Source organism: Panthera onca, chromosome A3 (assembly GCF_046562875.1).
Source record: "Panthera onca isolate mPanOnc1 chromosome A3, mPanOnc1 haplotype 2, whole genome shotgun sequence".
NCBI lineage: Eukaryota > Metazoa > Chordata > Mammalia > Carnivora > Felidae > Panthera > Panthera onca.
The window spans coordinates 79,236,556-79,257,499 of NC_138341.1; the positions used below are offsets into that span (position 1 = coordinate 79,236,556).

The 20,944-nt window shown below is 40.5% G+C and overlaps 1 protein-coding gene across 3 annotated transcripts in view; it reads right to left on the reverse strand.

Annotated features, from left to right (window-relative positions):
* The window catches only part of CRACDL (CRACD like), a 145,098-nt gene that overhangs the window by 35,054 nt on the left and 89,100 nt on the right, over positions 1-20,944 (reverse strand). For all 3 annotated transcript variants that reach the window (XM_078444401.2, XM_078444400.2, XM_078444399.2), the window contains exons 3-5: positions 12,864-13,032; positions 5,434-5,569; positions 4,922-5,083 (exon numbers count right to left, since the gene is read on the reverse strand). In XM_078444401.2, coding sequence (XP_078300527.1) covers positions 4,922-5,083; positions 5,434-5,569; positions 12,864-13,032 — 467 coding nt within the window. The remainder of the gene's footprint in view (positions 1-4,921; positions 5,084-5,433; positions 5,570-12,863; positions 13,033-20,944) is intronic.

Below are 20,944 nucleotides of genomic sequence, written 5' to 3' on the forward strand. Positions count from 1 at the left end.
TTAATGTCCACCCATGTAATAGGATGTGTCAGGCTTTCCTACCTTTACAAAGCTGAATGATATTCCAGTGTATGGAAATACCACATTTTGTGTATCCATTCATCCATCAATGGACACCTGGGCTGCTTACACATTATAGCTGTTGCGAATAATGCTTCTGTGAACATGTGTGTAGAAATACCTCTTCAAGAACTAGCTTTCAATTCTTTCAGGTATCTACCCAGAAGTGGAACTACTGGATCACAGAGTAGCTTTATTTTTCATTTTTTGAAGAACCTCCATGCTGTTTTCTACAGTGGCTGTACCAGTTTGCATTCCCACCAGTGTACAGGGGCTTGAATTTCTCCACGTCCTTTCCAACACTTGTTATTTTCTGTTTCTTTGATAGTAGCCATCCTAATGGGTGCTGTGTGTTCTTTGGAACACACATTTTAACTTAAGACCATAATTTTATGCACCTCACAATGATTTAGTAAGCCCCCATGAAAATGGTCTCCTCAGGGGAGGCAGCAAACAAGATGTGGGCAGCAAGTGGACTCACAGGGGTCTGGGTACATCCTGCTCAGCTCTTCCACAGCCCTGGAGCCCTGGACAGAGTAGGCTCCAGTAGCCCCTGCTAAACTAGGGGGGCACCAGATGTGTGTCACTATTAGAGAGATAAGCTGAGGCAGGGATTGTCCTGCAAGGGAACTTCCTCAGAGAAACGTATTTTCCCTGTTAACAGAAAGTTGTATTTTCTCCTGCAAGTATTAAGTTTATTCCTGCCAACTAGGAGAAGACAATTACTAAAATGAAGGGGAAAGCGTTATAAACGGACCTAATCTATTTTAGTTCTCTTGTTTCAGCGACTTGTGTTCTTACGGGAATAAAGCAAGAAAAATTATTTAAAAAAATAAACCACAGGGCTCCCAGCTTCCTCTGTGCCTGTGGCTTTGGCTTCCACTGCTGTAGCTGATGACTCAGGAAGTCACCTAAGATTGGGCAGATGACACCTCTCCCAGGCAGTCCTCCCTCAGGGTCACTGGTAGAATGGGTACATTCCAAAGAACATAGAGAAGCCTTCTTCATTTTCACCCTTGTCTAGAGGAACAATGTATATACACTTGGTAAAATTTTGGCTCTTATTTTTGTGTTTTTCTGACTGTTGATTTTTCTGACTCAAGAGACCAGGCAAGATGAGCTGCTTTGCAAATGCAGTGACTCTCGGGTGAGAATGATGACATCTTCTGTGAGGACATGAGATGTGGTCAATGCCCCCGCCACACACACATCCCATTAACCCAAAGGAAAAACCTTCCCTGCCTCCCGTCCACTAGCTTTGCACCGTTTGAGCAGACAGTCCTGGGTTCAAACCCACTCTGGCCCCTGCATGGGTGACAGTGGGTGGGGGAGGCAGATCCTGGCAAGATTAACTTCCTAGAAACTCTGACCACAATGACCTCTGTCCCCACAAAATCCCTGCACTAGTTGTCATGGTTGGTCTTCCTACAAGGGCACTGAACTCCCACTTCTCACTCTTTGCTGTCATTCGGAGAGTTCTTACGGCCTGAAAAGACCAACACCTTCATGACTGAGGAGAACGGTGAGTCCAGCGTTTGATCAGAGAAGCAACTATGCGACTTGGGGTAAGGTCTGTGGGTACAGTACAGGCTGGGAAAGCTGACCTGGATTTTAGTCTGTGGGCTGGAAGCATTCACACTTGCATTGCTTGCCCCAGTTGCCCAGTTTGACCTGAAATCTGTGCTTCTGGATGATTCTGGAAGTGAATGATTTAAAAAGTCTAACAGGAGGCCCTTCGTTGGAGGAATGTGACTCACATGGGAAAATGGCCTGGAGTTCAGAGGCTTTTTTGGGGGTGAACCTGAGTGACAGCTGCTTTACAGTGTTTGTCCTCAAAGAGAGGGGTTCACAATTACCTCACCTGTTAAATTAGTTAGTAACACCTTCCTTACAAGACTGTTGTTACACATGGAAAACAGAAATTTCAGTCCTGGCACATGGTACTTGTCCAACAAATAGTAGCTATCAAAAAAAAAAAAAAAAAAAAGAGAGAGAGAGAGAAGGGGGGTGCTCAGTCACTGAGGAGTGGGCTGAGGGAGGTGCACGCAGGAACAGGCCACAGACGTGAAGTAGAGCCAGTGGGACCTTTCTGGGCAGGAGAGGCCTGCTGGCTTTGCACTCCAGCTGGCCTTTCCTGGTGAGGGAAGGGGAGGCACTGACCTACCTGGTCTCACAAAATCCTCTCCAAAACCCTCTGAGGACACAGATTCCTACAGGTGACAGAACCTGCCCATTGCCTGGTAGCACAGCAGTGTGTGTGTTTCCACCAGAGCCATGCTGTCTCTTCATGTTACCTTCCCTCATCCCCCAGGATAAAGACAACTTGCCAGCTTGCCACCCTCTACCCAGTGTTTCTTACTTAATGGTAGGACACTTAGCAGATGGCTAGTTTGATGTAATTTTACCATAAAAATCACCAAGTTTCACCAGTTGCTACCTAATGTGGCAATGAGATTTTAAAAATAATTCCATGCATTTCCTGAAAAACTCATCCATCAGGAAATATCATCTTGGTCTTATCATGAAATACTTGTTCCTGGAAACCTTGTATCAAAATAATCTTTAAGTTTTTCTGTCAGGCATGTGGGCTTGTGTAAGGAGTCGTCAACAGGAAAAAAATTAAACAGCTCACAATCCCATCCTGGTGGGATTTAAGGTACCATTATATCAAATACCATGTGTTATATAAAAACACTTTAAAGGCTGCATTGTTTCCCCATCTCAGTCAGTCCATTGTGCCCAAAAAACTTTTAGGGCATAAAATATGATCACCGTGTCTTCAAAATCTTGATAATAAAGATTATATATATTTTTTAAGTCTTAAAGCTTCCAATTTTAGGTTCCTATGAAGCTAGTGGCTTGTTCATACTACCCAATAAATAAAATCTCAGAGCACTGTTTTGTCAGTAACATAACCACCATAGGAGGGACGCTGAGAAGGATGAGGCCATAGCCCTGTCCAGTGTGAGTGGCTCCCAGGCAGCTAAAGATAGAATTTGTGCATCATGGTGCTTTGCAGGTTTGGAGTTGGGCTCATGCCCTAATGAATGGAATTAGAAACTACCTGTTCTTCTGTACTTTTCCAGTTCAATGCAGAGAACCATGGTGCTGTGAGAGCCAGAGAACTGTGGGATGGAGTGAGGGCAAATCAGTCAACTATGGCTCGTGAGGGTCATCTCCCCAACACATGGCCCTGAAACATACAAAGTCACATCTGGTCCTGAGGATGGGGACCCTGAAGCTGCACATCTCAGAGTACAAACATGGGTCTTTCATGTGTCACCATAGGCAGCAATAGCCTGTCAAACCTTCCCTTCCAGTATTTTAAGGTATTAAGGGGTACAGGGTTGGCTCAAAGTCCAGGAAATAGGCCAAATCATCTTCCTTGTCTTCTCTTGCTTCTCTTCGACATGGGAGAACAGGTGTGGGTAGCTCACTGTCCTCAGACTCTGCTCATGGAGAAAGCAGGGACAGGTTCACCCTAGAGCAGAATTCCAGAGAGAAGAATTCTCTAGCCAGCCCTGAGTAAACCCCCAGCCCTGGGGCTTACTTACATTCAGCTATACCACAGTCCTTCCTCTGCCTTTCATCAGTGATGCTCTGGGAACCCACAACTACACATAAATTAGGTAAATATTCTTTCCCTTGTTTTTGGAGGGGGGCTTCTGGATGTCCAAATTGAAGTGACCACTGAGTGTATTTCAGATCAGCACAGAATCTGCAAGATGATGGTTCACAATGAAACCCTGAGATTTACTGGGAACAGCTTTTGACCAGGGCACAAGTGTAGCTCCAAGAATGCACAGGACAGGTGGGTGGCTATAAAACATGGACTCTGGCCTTAATTTGTTTTTCAAGTGTCAGCATTACACATAGAACTCCAATTCTACCCAGCCCTCAGCAAGTCTTGTCTAAAGGGAAAAATGATCATTTATGTACAAGCACATTGTATGGGCTTAAAATGGTGGCACCATTAGCAGGGTAGCTTATACAGGAGAAGGAGCTCAAGTTTTCTACCTGTTTTCTTTTTTTTTTTTTTTAAATTTTTTTTCAACGTTTTTTTATTTATTTTTGGGACAGAGAGAGACAGAGCATGAACGGGGGAGGGGCAGAGAGAGAGGGAGACACAGAATCGGAAACAGGCTCCAGGCTCCGAGCCATCAGCCCAGAGCCTGACGCGGGGCTCGAACTTCACGGACCGCGAGATCGTGACCTGGCTGAAGTCGGACGCTTAACCGACTGCGCCACCCAGGTGCCCCTTTCTACCTGTTTTCTAATGGGGAAGGGTGTTATCCATGATCAACTCCTCTGCCCTACTGAGGTCATAAACACCCCTCCTGCTTGTCAAACTTTCCCTGCTTCCCTGTTTACCTGCATCATACCTCACATTCTAACCCTAGATCAACAAGATCTCATGGTCCTAAACTCAGATCTGAGAGTCTAGATGAAGTCATGTATGTTCACCACTCCCTCCTCCCTCCAGCCAAATGTCATGACAACAGAAAACAGATACAATGGTATTTCCCTTGTTTTGAGATGGGATGCCCAGTCCGGTCATCTGCTCAGACAGAAAAAACCAGGTAAAGGAAAGGGTTGATTGTATCTGACCTGTAACCATGATGAAAAATGTTACCAACACTATATCTCCTGACAAAACAGGAATTTCTGCTCAAAGAATGAAAACAAATACAGTCCAAGGACTGACGGTGAGCTCCCACTGTTTAGGTCTGGAACACCTCCTAGCTGCATGGACCACGGCCACACCCACCCATGGGAATCTTAACAGGGGCCACCAGAGTTCCCGACTGTCCTCTGCAGTGGGTGCAGACAAAGCTGTGAGGTGGTTCAGGCTGTCACTTGCCTTTATGGTTGTGCCGGGACCAATGTCATGCAGGGACATCTCTGGGGGGCTCCTGGGCAGACCATCATCCTCAGAACTCATGCCGGTGTCATCTCCTCGCTTGGCAGGAAGACCCCCTGGAGGAGGGGGTGGCCCCATTTTCACATTACACTGTATTTTTAACTAGATTGGAATAAAGAACATTTGCTCTTATTTCCATCAGCAACTTTTTATCAACAAATCTTCTTGCTCCAATTCATTCCTTCAGGAGGTACTTTCAACACCTCTGCCTGGTGTAGCCTGGTGTAGCAGATGGAAGCACAAGAGTGTCTGCAACTAGCTCTCTTGCTCTCATCTTGAAAATGAGTGCTTATAACTAGGCATGAATCAAGATCCAATTGTAATTAACTTGGTGTGTCTGGAATGCAAATATACTTTAAGATATGTTAAATAAACCAAGCAGAAATAATTTTAAAACTTATTGATACATCTTTGACATACATACCAAGTGTCACTGCCAAGGAAAACTTTACCTGTAGGGCTTTAATCCGGTCACACACATTTTCTTGGGAAAACACCCGCACAGGTCGAGTAGGATCCTGTCCAGACTCAGGAATGAAAATACTGTCATGTGACAGGGCCCGGCTGCCCAGCGCACCCCTCGACTCCCTAGGATAAAAGAGGCACTGTGAAACTCTGTTCTCCTCCATCTCTCCCTCGGGGTGCTCAGGATGAACAAGGGGGTTGGGGCTAATGGCACATCATACAATAAGCCTTCGGTTACATTTCTTTTTTAACAGCTTCTGACTCCAGTTTATCCCAACCCTGTCAAATACCACAGTCAACTATTAAGAGCTTTGCAGAGATAGGGATTTTCCTAACAGATCTGAAGACTGTGTGAATTCTTTTCATTAATGGGAAAACCAGGGTCTGACGAGGTGTGAGGTCCATGACAGCAAGCCTGTAGAAAGGAAGGGTTGGCAGGGCTCCTCGGCTGGCTGGGGGGTTGCACAGAAGACTGGCATGGATGTCCAGGGAAGATGAAATCATTCCTTGTGGGCCAACATGCAGCCCCTCAGTGGGCTAGAGGCTGTTTTGCACAGCAGGCTGAGGGCCTGTCTGACGGAGGCATCCTTGCAAGGTGGTCCAAAACACACATCCACAGGCTGGGTTTGAAATGAGAATTGCAAATCTGCTAAGCCATGCCCTCTTTTCATTACCTGATATGATTTGTGCAATCCAGCCTGTGTGCCTACATCCTGGAATACAGATGGTGGGCATTTCTGTCATCATCATCTCAGCCTCTGCCACAGCTCTGAGCTCAAGACTCCAATTCAGAACTGAACCCAAAGGACTCATTTCACAAAATGTCCTAAGAGGATGTGAGAGTTGGTTGTCAGATTTTCCTACTGGCAGTGACTGCCTGAACAATAGATGGAAGGAGATGATTGAGATCCGATGATGAAGGAAGGAAGGCCCGCCCCTACAGGCACTGGCCATCTTGTGCTCCACACTCCCCCACCTCCAGGCTGCCCCAGGCATCCTGTCCTCTGTGAGGCATTGAGCACTCTTAGGGGTGGTCCTGCTCCACTGCAGATCACATTGTGTTGGTTAACGATGCTTTCCAACTTCTTTCTAGCCCACAGTTGTGAGTCTGCAAGTGGGAAACCTATGGCTCCCAGAAGGGTGTGTCCTTACACTTCTCGGAAGGCATCGGGCCAAGTGAAAGAACTAGATGGGCCCTTCCTGCCAATGGCAGCTCTTGTCACAAAGATCACAGGCACACCTGGGTTTCCTTCCTACAGTAGGGAAGCCCATGGCCACGCCCACTGGAAGTCATAACCACTGCCTGAACACCTCCACTCTGGGGGTGTAAGTAGGAGTTGAGATGGCATGAAAAGGCCTCTGCCTTTTCAACGATACATGGGCAAAAACACAAAATGTCATACGTTCAAGGCCATTTGCTACATTTATAGAAGCAAAAGACTATCATCAACCCAATGACCTTCAGTAGGTATCTGTATAAACCATGGAAACTTTGCAGCTGACCAAGTAGGTAAGGGGGAGCTCTGTACACAGGCAGCACCAGACTGCACTAAGTGAAAAATAAAGCAGAGTGCAGAACAACATGTCAGTTCTATGTGGGGAAGGGGTGTATGACTATAGGTGAACATATGTGAATAGATGTGTTGTTTGTGCATATTTTAAGAAATAAAAATAGAGAGATAAGTAATAAGTGAATAAAAATAGTTACCTTTAGGGGGAAGGACAAAACAAGATTGGGAGACAGGGTTCCCAGGTACTTACTTGTACATTTACAATTTTGTCTTTGAAACTATGTAAACATTTTATGTAGTTAAAAGACAAAATCAAACAAAAAGGGAAATAAGATAATCTCTAAAACTAGAAAACAAACGGAAACAAAGAAGCCTAATTTTATATCACATTGTTGGCATAACTGTACAGAGAAAAGAATGAGTTTAAGTGATTTTAATTCAACATCCAAGTGGCTTTTGACTCTACGTTCATAATAGGATAAATTCCAAGAACAACAACAACAAAAAAAAAACAAAAACAAAAAACAAAAATAAGAAATTGCACTCAGTTTTATTGGTAGCAATATTGATTTTTAAAAACATTTTTAAAGTTTATTTATTTATTTGTTTTTGAGACAGAGAGAGAGAGCAGAGAGATTGGGAGACAGAGAATACTAAGCAAGCTCTGCACTGCAGAGCCTGACACAGGGGCCCTAACCCACAAACTGTGGGATCATGATCTGAGCCAAAATCTAGAGTCAGTCATCCAACTGACTGAGCCACCCAGGCATCCCAGTAATATTGATTTTTTTTTAATATATGAAATTTATTGTCAAATTGGTTTCCATACAATACCCAGTGCTCATCCCAAAAGGTGCCCTCCTCAATACCCATCACCCACCCTCCCCCCCCCCCCCATCAAACCTCAGTTTGTTCTCAGTTTTTAACAGTCTCTTATGCTTTGGCTCTCTCCCACTCTAACCTCTTTTCCCCCACCCCCCCCATGGGTTTCTGTTATGTTTCTCAGGATCCACATAAGAGTGAAACCATATGGTATCTGTCTTTCTCTGTATGGCTTATTTCACTTAGCATCACACTCTCCAGTTCCATCCACGTTGCTACAAAAGGCCATATTTCATTCTTTCTCATTGCCATGTAGTATTCCATTGTGTATATAAACCACAATTTCTTTATCCATTCATCAGTTAATGGACATTTAGGCTCTTTCCATAATTTGGCTATTGTTGAGAGTGCTGCTATAAACATTGGGGTACAAGTGCCCCTATGCATCAGTACTCCTGTATCCCTTGGGTAAATTCCTAGCAGTGCTATTTTTAAAAAGAGTAGAGGACAATCCTTATAGAGTGTAACCTATACTCTAACCTATAACCTAAAGCAGGGTAATGAAATTATTATTAGTATACTGTACAATAAAGAAAATGAACAATTTTGTTAATATCACTAGGAACCAAGATTCCTAGTATAGAAAATAGTGAATTCAAATAATCAAAGTAAAAATTTTGTCTTATTAAACTTGAACTGGAAATACCAGTGAGTTAGTGATTTATTTTTCTCTTAAAACGTATTTCCTAATATACCTACTGAAGAAGTCTAGAAGCAATGACAGCCAACTAGCAATCATCACCCCTAGCAGCCAGAATGGTCTCTAAAGACCATTTCACACCAAAAAGAACCAGGACCATGTGAAGAGATGTCTGATACTAGGTCTAGGATAGGAAATGCACAAAATAAACCTGGGATTTCTCATTGTACAGGAAAGCAGGGGAGATTCAAAGACAAATGGGGTCATGTCAGAAAAACCCAGGAACTAATTTGAAGTGACTTCCAAAGTGCAAGATGAGACACTATGAGCATAAAAATGAATAAAGACTGTCATGGTTTAAAGCAAGTCAAATATATAAAAATCCATGCACTCACAATGAAGTAAAAAAAAAAAAAAAAAAAAAACAGAAAAGAAAAAAAACAAAACTCATTGGTCAGTGTTGGAAGTTAGGGTACCAGCTCGGGTACCAGGTCATTACTCTGAAGGTAGATTGGTAAAAGGAGAATGAGGTATTATTCTGCCTTTCTTGGAAAAACTGCATGTCAGAGAAACCAAGGAATTTATGAAGGAAAGGTCTCCTTCATGAAAAAAATTCCAGCTAATACATGCAGAATGCATGAAAGGATTAGAAAAAACACCATTGTGCAATAAAAGAATGGATCTAGGCAATGAACATAAGCAGGTGTTAAAATCACTATATGAAGGTTTGTAGAGCTATCACACTGAGAGAGACCCCCTGAACCCACTGCTCAGTCTTAGTGTCATGAGAAGTGGGGCAACCGGAGAGTATGTGCCTCATGAGGTGATGTGACAGTAAGTATCCAGTACCACCTTGAACCTAAATCTAAATAAATATCTAGATCCAGCTAACATTTTGCAAGAGATTCAGAGACTATAAAAATGAGTTCAATCATACCAAGAGAAAGCAAATCCAGAATGTGGGATATTGGCCAGAGAAAATTACCCTGCTTCTCCATCAGATCAATGACATGAAACAAAGCAGGGTGGCGGCGGAGGAAGAGGGAAAATCGTTACAGATTAAGAGGCTTAGAAAGCTTAACAACACAGACACAATAAATGGGTGTCAGCGTTTTGAAACCACAGGGTCCCATGTGGTTTGCCAGCATTAATGTATGTTGGCAAATGGAACTCTTTTGCCCATGGTGATGGATGAGAAATTGCTGTAGAGTCTAGAAGGCACACACACAGACTCTCAAAGGGGCTAAAGACTGCCCCTAAGATTTTGTCCCTTACATAGTCAATTAATTTATAACAAAGCAGCCAAGAATATACAATGAAAAAAGGATAGTCTTTTCAATAAATGGTGCTGGGAAAACTGGATAGCCACAAGCAAAAGAATGAAATTGAACATGCAATTTCAGTTTCAGTATTTTTTCATTCTACCCCATAAAAAAATAAAAATGGATTAAAGACTTGCACATAAGACACGAAATCATAAAACTCCTAGAAGAGTTACCACATAGATAGTAAGTGACCTTGACATTGGTGTTGGCAATAACTTCTTGAATTTGACACCAAAAGCAAAGGCAACAAAAGCAAAAATAAACAAGTGAGACTACATCAAATTTAAAAGTTTCTGCACAGCAAAGGAAACTATCAACAAAATGAAAAGACAACCTACAGAATGGGAGAAAATATTTACAAACAATATATCTGATAAGAGATTAATATCCAAAATATAAAAAGGGCTCATACAACTCAATAGCAAGAAAAACCAACAACAAACCAATTCAAGAGGATTTAATTGTTTAACCAAGAGGAGTCAAACAGACATTTTTCCAAAGAAGACATATAAATGGCCAACAGACGCATGAAAAGATGCTCAACATCACTAATCATTGAGGAAATGCAAATATCAGGCCCGTTAGAATGGCCATCACCATAAGAGATAAATGTTGGCAAGAATGTGGAGAAAAGGGAACCCATCTGCACTGTTGGCGGGAATAGAAGTTGGTGCAGTCACCATGGAGAACAGCATGGAGGCCCCTCAAAAAATTAAAAATAGAACTACCACAGGATCCAGCAAGTCCACTGCTGGGTATTACCCAAAGGAAATGAAAATAGGATCTTGAAGAGATATCTGCATTCCTATGTTCACTGCAGCATTATTCACAATATCAAAAATATGGAAACAACCCACGTGTCCATCAACAGATGAATGGAGAAAGATGTAGTTTGCATGTGTGTGTCTACATATATGTACCTGGGATATTAGTCAGTCATGAGGAAGAAGGACATCTTGTGGTTTGTGACAACATGATGAACACTGAGGGCATTAAGCAAGACAGAAAAAGACAAATACTGTATGATCTCACTTATGTAAAATCTAAAAAAGTCAGACTCATAAGAACACATAGTGGATGGTGGTTACCAGGGGCTGTAGGCTGGGGGAAATGGTACACACTTCCAGTTATAAGACAAAGAAGTTAGGGAGATCTACAGCACAGTTTGTATAGTACAGTTATAGATAATACTATTGTATTATATACTTGAAATTATTAAGAGAGCAGATCTTAGATGCTCCCACCTCAATAAATAGGTAGTAATTAAGTGATGTGATGCAGGTATTAGCTCTATGGTGGTAGTCATTTTTTAATATGCTTGTGTATTAAATCAACACATTATCCGCCTTAAACTTCCACAATGTTATACATCTATTATTTTTCAATGAAGTTGGGGGAAAAACAGATCTTGTCTCATCCTCTGTGCTGTTCTCTAAAAACAGTGTACTTCCCGGGATTCATCAGACCCCACCCCTAAGCCTCCTATCCTAGCATCACTCCAGTGAACTTTGACCAGTAATTGAGGACCTGGCCCCTGGTGGGAACATAAAGATAGAAGGGAAACTGTCCCCATTTTCCATGGGCTCCACTGACAAAGAGGAGACACACAAGTGGACAGGTCATTTCTCACACAAACACACACACACACACGTATGCACACATGCACACACCATGCTCGCCTCTCTGCTGTGTTCCTGTTCCCTGGATGGAGCAGCCACTGTGTGTTCTGGTAAAGAGACAGGGTGTGGGTGGGGAAAGTATAATTTCCCTGGGGCTGGCCCAGTGAAGACATTTAATAATTAGCAATATGATCATGACAACATCTTGCAGCCCAAGGATATAGAGCACCCTGCCTAATAAAATGTGTGTACAGCCCTTCCTTGGTACTCTTCATAGAGTGCTATGTGGGTCCACCCTGCTCCTTGCTAGCACCAGGAAAAACAGCAACGAAAACAAAAACCCTGAAAGAAAAACCTTGAATCTTTCCTCTTCAGTCATTTGGTGCCACCAAGTGGTCAGTGTAATTCCTACTCCTCTAAAAACAGGCAAGGAACTCTTAAGAGTGTATTATGCTAAACAAAATAAGTCAGTAGGAGAAAGACAAATATCATATGATTTCACTCGTATGTGGAATTTAAGAAACACAACAGATGAACATAGGGGAAGGGAAGGAAAAATAAGATAAAAACAGAGAGGGAGGCAAACCATAAAAGACTCTTAAATACAGAGAATAAACTGAGGGTTGCTGGAGGGGAGATAGGTGGGGGGTGCTAAATGGGGATGGATCTAAAGGAGGACACTTGTTGGCATGAGCACTGGGTGTTGTTATATGTAAGTGATGAATCACTAAATTCTGCTCCTGAAACCATTATTATACCATATGTTAACTAACTTGGATTTAAATAAAAAATTTTTTTAAAGTTTGCATAGCAACTAATTTTTCCCCCTTTTATTCACAGAAATAACTGCTGGAAGCATGTGTATTATAACTATATTTTGATGAAGTACACGTTCTAAAAATAAGGATTTCTTCACTAGATTTCCCCAAATTTTCATACTTATTGGTTCTGTTATATCTAACAATACTTTTGGATGATTTTTCTAAGACTGAACAGCAAGAAACCTTCCCTCCGCCCCTCTCCTTCTAATGGAGAATTTTTAGGTCAAATAAAATAATGGTGTATATCCTAATCTTGCCACTTTAGCTGCAGGACAATGGGCAAGTTCTCCAAAATGTCTCTAAAGCTTGGTTTGCTCATTTATAAAGTGGCAGATCTGACCTCCTATCCCATAGTGGTTGCAGACTTCTAATAAATACAGCACCTGGGACATAGCAGGTACCTGTTCATGTTTTCCCCTTTCTCCATCCCTATGTAAGAAAAGACAGAAAATACAACCTCCTTGGAAGAGCTTCCAGTGGAATTCCCTTGGAAGGAAATATACTCACAAATCCAGTCAATTTTCAAGACCATGAGACAGAGTATTTGGGTCCTCCTATGCTCCCCCCAACCCCTGCTTATTGGGCCACATGTGTCTGAAGGATGGACAAGGCAACTTACTCGAGCTCATCCTCTGAGTCATAGCCCACTGGCCCTGACTCAATGGCAATGACCTCACTCTTCGCCTGACTTTGTTTCCAGGTGCTATTTCCTGTGGAAGATGGTGATTCCTTTCTCTTCTTCTTCCCGAAGAACTTCTTAAATGTTTTGAACTTGGACTTTTTCTTCCCTGTGCAGAAAGAACACATGTGAGTACTTATGAAGCATGTGCAAGGTGTGTACCAGAGAAGGGCAGAGAGCAATATTTCTGTCTGTGCATCAATTATGCACTCCTGGAAAGTTCTTTTACCACACAGAAGTACAGGAACTTCACAGAGTGCCATTTTTGCACACCTGAAAACATTCCTGATTTGTTTATTTTGGACATTTCATAAGAGAGCCAAGAAAGCTCTGGAGCATGATCACAGAATCAAACCACAAGCAATCATTCTCTCATTTGAAACCAGGTTTCTTTCTTTTTTTTTTAAACAGATCTTTCACCTTCTTGGTTAAATTTATTCCTAAAGAGTATTTTTTTTTAATAATTTTTATTGTAGAGAGAGACATCAAGAGTGCAAGGGAGGAAGAGGAGCCGAGGAAGGGAGAGAATCTTAAGCAAGCTCCATGCTCAAGCATGGAGCCTGATGTGAGGCTCAATCCCACAACCCTGGGATCATGACCTGAGCTGAAATCAAGAGCTGGATGTTCAACCAACTAAGCCCAAGTGCCCCTAGTTTATTGTTTTTGATGCAACCACTCATTTCTTATCACCACACAGTTGTTTTGCCCATTCTTGAATTCATATAACACATACTGTATTGCATGAGTGGAATCATACATACAGTGGAATCATCTTGAATTCATATAACACATACTGTATTGCATGAGTGGAATATACTCTTTGGTCTGGCTTCTTTCATTCCATGAACTGCTTCCGAATTTTGCGTTGATGATACATGTGTTAGTATGCATTCTTACTTTGTTGAATAATATTCCACTGTACAAACAAAAGTAAGTTTTAATATCTAAATATACATAGCCAAAAGCAAAAAGTCCTGGTGAGGTAAAGGCCATGTGATAACTCACATTATTGTTTTCCAAATAGTCTTCAACTGCTTCATTTAGCATGAACATGCACACCAGGGACAGAGGAGGGCCAGCCTCCTGGTGCTCACTGGAGTGCCCGATGCCAGGAGGAGCTAACAACTCTGGGTGAAAAAAACATGTCAAATTGTGGTGGAAACACTGAGTCCCACTCTGCCACGTTTCCTGGATTGTTAGAATTTACAACACTTTGAAACATTTCGTTATCTCTTCTCTGATGCCTCCTTTAGTCTCACCCACAAACTCTATCATCTCCAGGATCCTGTGACATCACATTCGCAGCTCAGGGACCTTTATTCCTCTCCTTCTGAATATTTATGAGAACTAACAACAGAAGGATGCAACATCAGAGATCACCAGGGTACTGTCTAACGTATTCTGAACATTTGCTGAAACAATTTATTAGTTTTATAAGTAAATAATTTTGTGAGCTGAACTCCTTTTTAACTTCCCCCCTGAATGTCCCCTTAGGAAGTTTACATGATCTTGCCTTAATGTGCAGAATGACTTAGGATTACTCTAGCTGGGGTCCCTATATTACCTTAGGGGGAGCAGATCCCTGCCCAAAGGGAAATCAATCCTACATGTAGCCAAACTTTCTTAATTTCTAGTGGAAGTTTCTTTACCTTAATAATCACATAATGCTTATGTTGTTAACTGATGGTTCTCAATGACAGTTTATGATTTGGAAAGACTCTTTAAGAGTTTTCTGCATTTGCTAGGATACCATCTGACCTTTGCCTAGTTGATAAATAGGTTTGCATCCATGAAGGTCTGAATACACAGTGCAGCTTTATTACCCTATGCAGTCAAACATGGTATTTCCGGGTTAAAAATGAGTGGCTACAAAGATCCAGAAGGGAACACTCTTGTCTGAATTGCAGTGGTTGGTTAGTCAGCCATCCAACTGGGGCCTGTTCGTGTTAGGTTTGTTCACTGCTAGGCTGTTAAATTCAGTTTCTCTAGTGGGTTATAGGAACTATTTGGATTTTCTACTTCTCGAATCTGTTTTATGAAGCTACGTTTTTCTAGGAATTTGACTATTTTTTCTAAATTTTCAACTTCACTATATTGGCATATAGTTATTAATAATATCCTTATATTGTTTTAGCATCCACACCACCTGATATAAAACCCCCTTCCTCAGCTCTGGTATTAATTATTTGTGCCTCATTTTTCCTTGATGAGTTCACCAGAGGTCAACTTTATTTGCCTTTTAAAAAAAAAGTTGGCTTTGTTAATTCTCTCTACTTCATGTTTATTTTTTGTTGTGTCAATTTCTGTTCTTACTCTTTCCTTCCTCCTACCGTCTTCAGGTACTGTGCTTTCTTTTTAACTTCTTGAGATGAATACTTAGCTAATTAATTTTTAGGCTTTTTGTTTTTATATTTAAGGCATTTATTTATTTTATTAAGGCATTTTATATTTAAGGCACATTTAAGGCAATATATCTCCCCCTAAACCTTGTTTAGCTGCATCCACATGTTTTGATAGATTTTCATTGTTGTTTGGTTGAAATATTTTCTAATTTCCATTATAATACCTTCTTAGACCTAGAGGTTATTTAGGAAAGTAGATCTTAATTTCCAAACCCTTGGAGATTTTCTTACTATCTTTCTGTTATTGACTTCCAGCTTAAGTGCACTGTGGTCAGAGAATTGCTCTATATTATTTGAAACCATTCAAATTTGTTGAGATTTGCTTCATGGCCTTTACCATAAATTGGTAAATGTTCCCAGTGTGCTTGAAAATCATGTATTTCTGCCAATGTTGTATACATGTCAATTAGGACAAGCCCTTTACTTTTTGTGTTGTCTAAATACGTTTCATCTTTATTAATTTTTTAAAATACATTTGTTCTATAAATTACTGATGGAAATGTATTAAAAATAACCCTCTCTTGGGGGTGCCTAGGTGGCTCAGTTGGTTAGGCATCTGACCCTTGATTTTGGCTCATGTCACAATTTCATAGTTGTGAGACTGAGCCCCACATCAGGCTCCACTCTGGGCTTGGAGCTTGCTTAAGATTCTCTCTCAACCTCTTCCCTCTGCCCCTCCTCCACTCATACTCTCTTTCAAAAAAAAAACAAGACCTACTCTGATTGCAGATTTTAGTTTTATTTAACTGTCAATTTCTTCTCCATAACTTTTAACATTACAATGAGTAGAGAAAGTTGCAATTATTATCTCGCTGGGAAACTGAACCTTTTGTGAAATGGCCCTCTTCATCTTTAGTGATGCTTTTTGCCTTAAATTTTGTTTTGACTGCTATTAACGCATCTATCCAGCTTCCTTTTTCCTAGTGTTTACAAGATACATGTTTTTCTATCCTTTTACTCTCAACTCTTCTGAATCTTTATATATAGGACTTAGAGTTGTAGAAATCCAATCTGATGATCTTTAAGTCTAACTGGAACAATTAATATAATTAGCCTACTTATACTTACTGTAATTACTGATACGTTAATAAAAACAAGACTACATCTTATGTGTTTTTTTCTTACTCTCCTTTATTGCCATCCTTTGGATTAGCTGACTTTTAAAAGTTATTCTGTTCTTCCCACTATGAGTTTGTAAGCTGTCTTTAATCTCTGTTTTTTCAGTAATTGCCCTAGAAATCATACTATGCATTCTATTATGGGACAAAACAAGGAACTTAGAATACTTTAATCCTATTTATATGTCCTATTTTGTTTTCATTTTTTAAAAAACTCTTCCATGTTCATTCAGATATATCTGTTTGTTTCTCAGTTTCCTTGCTCACCATTCCTTCTTGTATTCCAGACTTTCCATCTAGGACAATTTTCCTTTACAATCTGATTTGGAGAGGGTCTACTGATGACAAATTCAGTTTTTGTTTGTCTGAAAAAGACTTATATTTCATTCATTCCTAAAATATATTTTTCCTGGGTATAATTTTCTAGGTTGGCAGTTAGTTTTTCAAACTTATTCTTTCAATAATATTGAAAATATTATTTCACTGTTTTGTGGCTTCTGTTGTGTGGTTGAGAAGTCAGTCATCAGCTTTTTGCTTCTTTGAAGGTAATCTTTTTTTCTCACACTGATTTTCATTTTGTCTTTGATTTTCTATAATTTCACTCTGTACGGATTTTCCTTTTATGTATCCTTCTTGGGGTTTATTCAGTTTCTTGAATCTGTGGATTGGGTCATCTTTTTCTAAATCAAATCTAGAATATTCTCTGCTACTCTCTCCTCTCTTGAGACTGCTCAGATGTACATTACATCCTTTCACTTATCTCTATGCCTCTTCTCTTCTGTACCTCCCATCATTTTACCATTCTATTCTATATTCTGTATGCTTTTTAAAAATTTTTAAAGTAATCTCTACACCCTACAGGGGCTCAAACTCATAACCCTGAGATCAAGAGTTCCACATTCCACCCACTGAGCCATCCAGGCACCCCTTTTCTGTCTACTTTCTTATGATTAATCTATCCTGAGCTGATATAATCTGCTGTTAAACTCATCCAATAAATTTCTAATTGTAACAGTTATTCTTATTTCTCTTTTTAAATAGTTTTTTAAGTTTTATTTATTTTGAGAGACAGAGAGAGCAGAGGAGGGGCAGAGAGAGAGGGAAAGAGAGACTCTCAGGCAGGCTCCATGCTGTCAGCGCAGAGCCCAATGCAGTGCTCGAACTCACGAACTATGAGATCATGACCTGAGTTGAAACCAAGAGTTAGATGCTTAACTGACTAAGCCACCCAGGCGCCCCTAGTTTTTCTTATTTCTAAAAAAATCCATTTGATGGTTTTCAAATCTGGCATATAATTTTTTAAGTTATTTTAAATATTACAAGTTAAATTTACTCTTTTTGGTACACATAGAGCTGCATAATGATCTCAAGATACAGAATTATACCATCACCCTTCAGGCTGCCCTTTTGTATCCAAACCCTTCCCTGGTCTTTAACCCCTGGAAACCACTGATATCTTCTCTGTTCCTATAGTTTTGCCTTTTCCAGAATGTCATATAGATTGATTCATACAGTATCTGTCCTTTTGATTCTGGCTTCTTTCACTCAGCACAACAATCCATGTGGTTACGTCAAGCAGTAATTTGTTCCTTATTACTACCGAGCCCTATTCCATTGTAGGGATGTACCACTTTATTTAAACATTGAGCAGTTGAAGGACATTTGGATTCATTGCAGTTTTTGGCAATTATGAATAAAGTTGGTACAGGTTTCTGTGTAAACGTAAGTTTTCATTTCTCTTAGGCAAATACCTAAGAGCAGGATCGCTGGGTCACAGACTAAGTGTATTTAATTTGATAAGAAACTGTTGAAATATTTCCAAAAGTGGCTATACCATTTTGCATTCCCAACAGCAGTATGAGAGTTCCAGCTGCCCTGCATCCTCCAGCACTTGCTACTGTTGGATGTGTTGTTGTTTTGCTTTGCCATTCTAATAGATGTACAACAGTATCTCATTGTAGTTTTAACTGGCATTACCTAATGGCTACAGATGTTGAGCACTTCTTCATGAGCTTATTTGGCATCTGTGTATCTTCTGGTAAAGCATCCTTTAAAACCTTTGCCTATTTTTTATTTGGGTTGTTTGTTTTCCTAGTGTTCGATTTTGAGAGTTCTAAATACAAGTCGCTTGTCAAGGGTGATTTATAAATACTTCCTCCCAGCCTTGGACTTGTCTTTTCATTTTTTTTCTTTCTTTCTTTTTTTAATTTGAGAGAGAGTGTGTATATGAGCAGGGGAGAAGGGCAGAGGCAGAGGGAGATAGAGAATCTTAAGCAGGCTCCACGCTCAACATGGAGCCCAATGCAGGGCTCAATCCCACAACCCTGGGATCAGGACCTGAGTGGAAACCAAAAGTCAGACACTCAACAGAATGAGCCACTCAGGTGCCTCTGTCTTTTCGTTTTCTTTTTTTCTTCCTTCCTTCCTTCCTTCCTTCCTTCCTTCCTTCCTTCCTTCCCCTGTTTCTTTCTTTCTTTCTTTTCTTTCTTTCTTTGTAATTTTTTAAAATGTTTATTGATTTTTGAGAGAGAGAGACAGGCAGAGCACAAGTGGGGAAGGGGCAGAGAGAGGGGGAGACACAGGATCCAAAGCAAGTCTTTTCGTTTTCTTAACAGGGTCTTTCATAGATAAAAAGTTTTAAATTGTACTGAAGTCCAATTTAGGCATTGAAGTGTCTTAAGAACTCTTATATAATTCCAGGTCACAAATATTTTCTGTTTTCTTTGAAAGGTTTAATAGTGCTGCATTTATGCCCTTGATATATTTTAAATTAATTTTTGTATCATCTGTGAAGTAGAGGTCAAAGTTCTTTTTTTTTTTTTTTACACTGGATGTTTAATTTGCTCTAGCACCATGTTGAAAAGATAACCATGCTGAAAAAATGTTCAACCATGTTGAAAAGATAGTCCTCTTTCCCTTGAATCACTTTTGCATTTTTGTCAAAGATCAACTTACCACATTTGTATGGGTTGATTTTTGGACACTATTGTAGCTCTACACATCCATCCTTTTCATCAATATTACCACACTTGGCTTCGTTATTGTAGCTTATAAGTCTTGAAATCAGGTAATGTGAGTCCTCCAATTTTGTTCTTTTCAAAAACTGTTTTCACTATTCTGGTTATTTTGCATTTTCATGTAAATTTTGAAATCAGTTTGTCAATGTTGGAAAAATATCCTGCTGGGATTATGACTGATTCATCTTTACTCTTTCTTTTCCTCCTCATCCCTACCAGGTTATTTCAAAGCAAATCCTCCCAGATACTATTATCACTTCATCTATACGGATTTGGCTTTGTCCTAAATAAAAAAATCTCTGACTTTTCATTGAAATTAAATAAATGATCACTGGTCAATATTCTTGCTGTAGATCACTGATCTGGGTCCAGCCTTCCACAGCAGACGTAGCAACAGTATATTCTTTTTTTTTTTTTTCAATATATGAAATTTATTGTCAAATTGGTTTCCATACAACACCCAGTGCTTATCCCAAAAGATGCCCTCCTCAATACCCATCACCCACCCTCCCCTCCCTCCCACCCCCCATCAACCCTCAGTTTGTTCTCAGTTTTTAACAGTCTCTTATGCTTTGGCTCTCTCCCACTCTAACCTCTTTTTTTTTTTTTTTTTTTTCCTTCCCCTCCTCCATGGGTTTCTGTTAAGTTTCTCAGGATCCACATAAGAGTGAAACCATATGGTATCTGTCTTTCTCTGTATGGCTTATTTCACTTAGCATCACACTCTCCAGTTCCATCCACGTTGCTACAAAGGGCCATATTTTGTTCTTTCTCATTGCCATGTAGTACTCCATTGTGTATATAAACCACAATTTCTTTATCCATTCATCAGTTGATGGACATTTAGGCTCTTTCCATAATTTGGCTATTGTTGAGAGTGCTGCTATAAACATTGGGGTACAAGTGCCCCTATGCATCAGTACTCCTGTATCCCTTGGGTAAATTCCTAGCAGTGCTATTGCTGGGTCATAGGGTAGGTCTATTTTTAATTTTCTGAGGAACCTCCACACTGCTTTCCAGAGCGGCTGCACCAATTTGCATTCCCACCAACAGTGCAAGAGGGTTCCCGTTTCTCCACATCCTCTCCAGCATCTATAGTCTCCTGATTTCTTCATTTTGGCCACTCTGACTGGCGTGAGGTGATATCTGAGTGTGGTTTTGATTTGTATTTCCCTGATGAGGACCGACGTTGAGCATCTTTTCACGTGCCTGTAGGCCATCCGGATGTCTTCTTTAGAGAAGTGTCTATTCATGTTTTCTGCCCATGTCTTCACTGGGTTATTTGTTTTTCGGGTGTGGAGTTTGGTGAGCTCTTTATAGATTTTGGAGACTAGCCCTTTGTCCGATATGTCATTTGCAAATATCTTTTCCCATTCCGTTGGTTGCCTTTTAGTTTTGTTGGTTGTTTCCTTTGCTGTGCAGAAGCTTTTTATCTTCATAAGGTCCCAGTAATTCATTTTTGCTTTTAATTCCCTTGCCTTTGG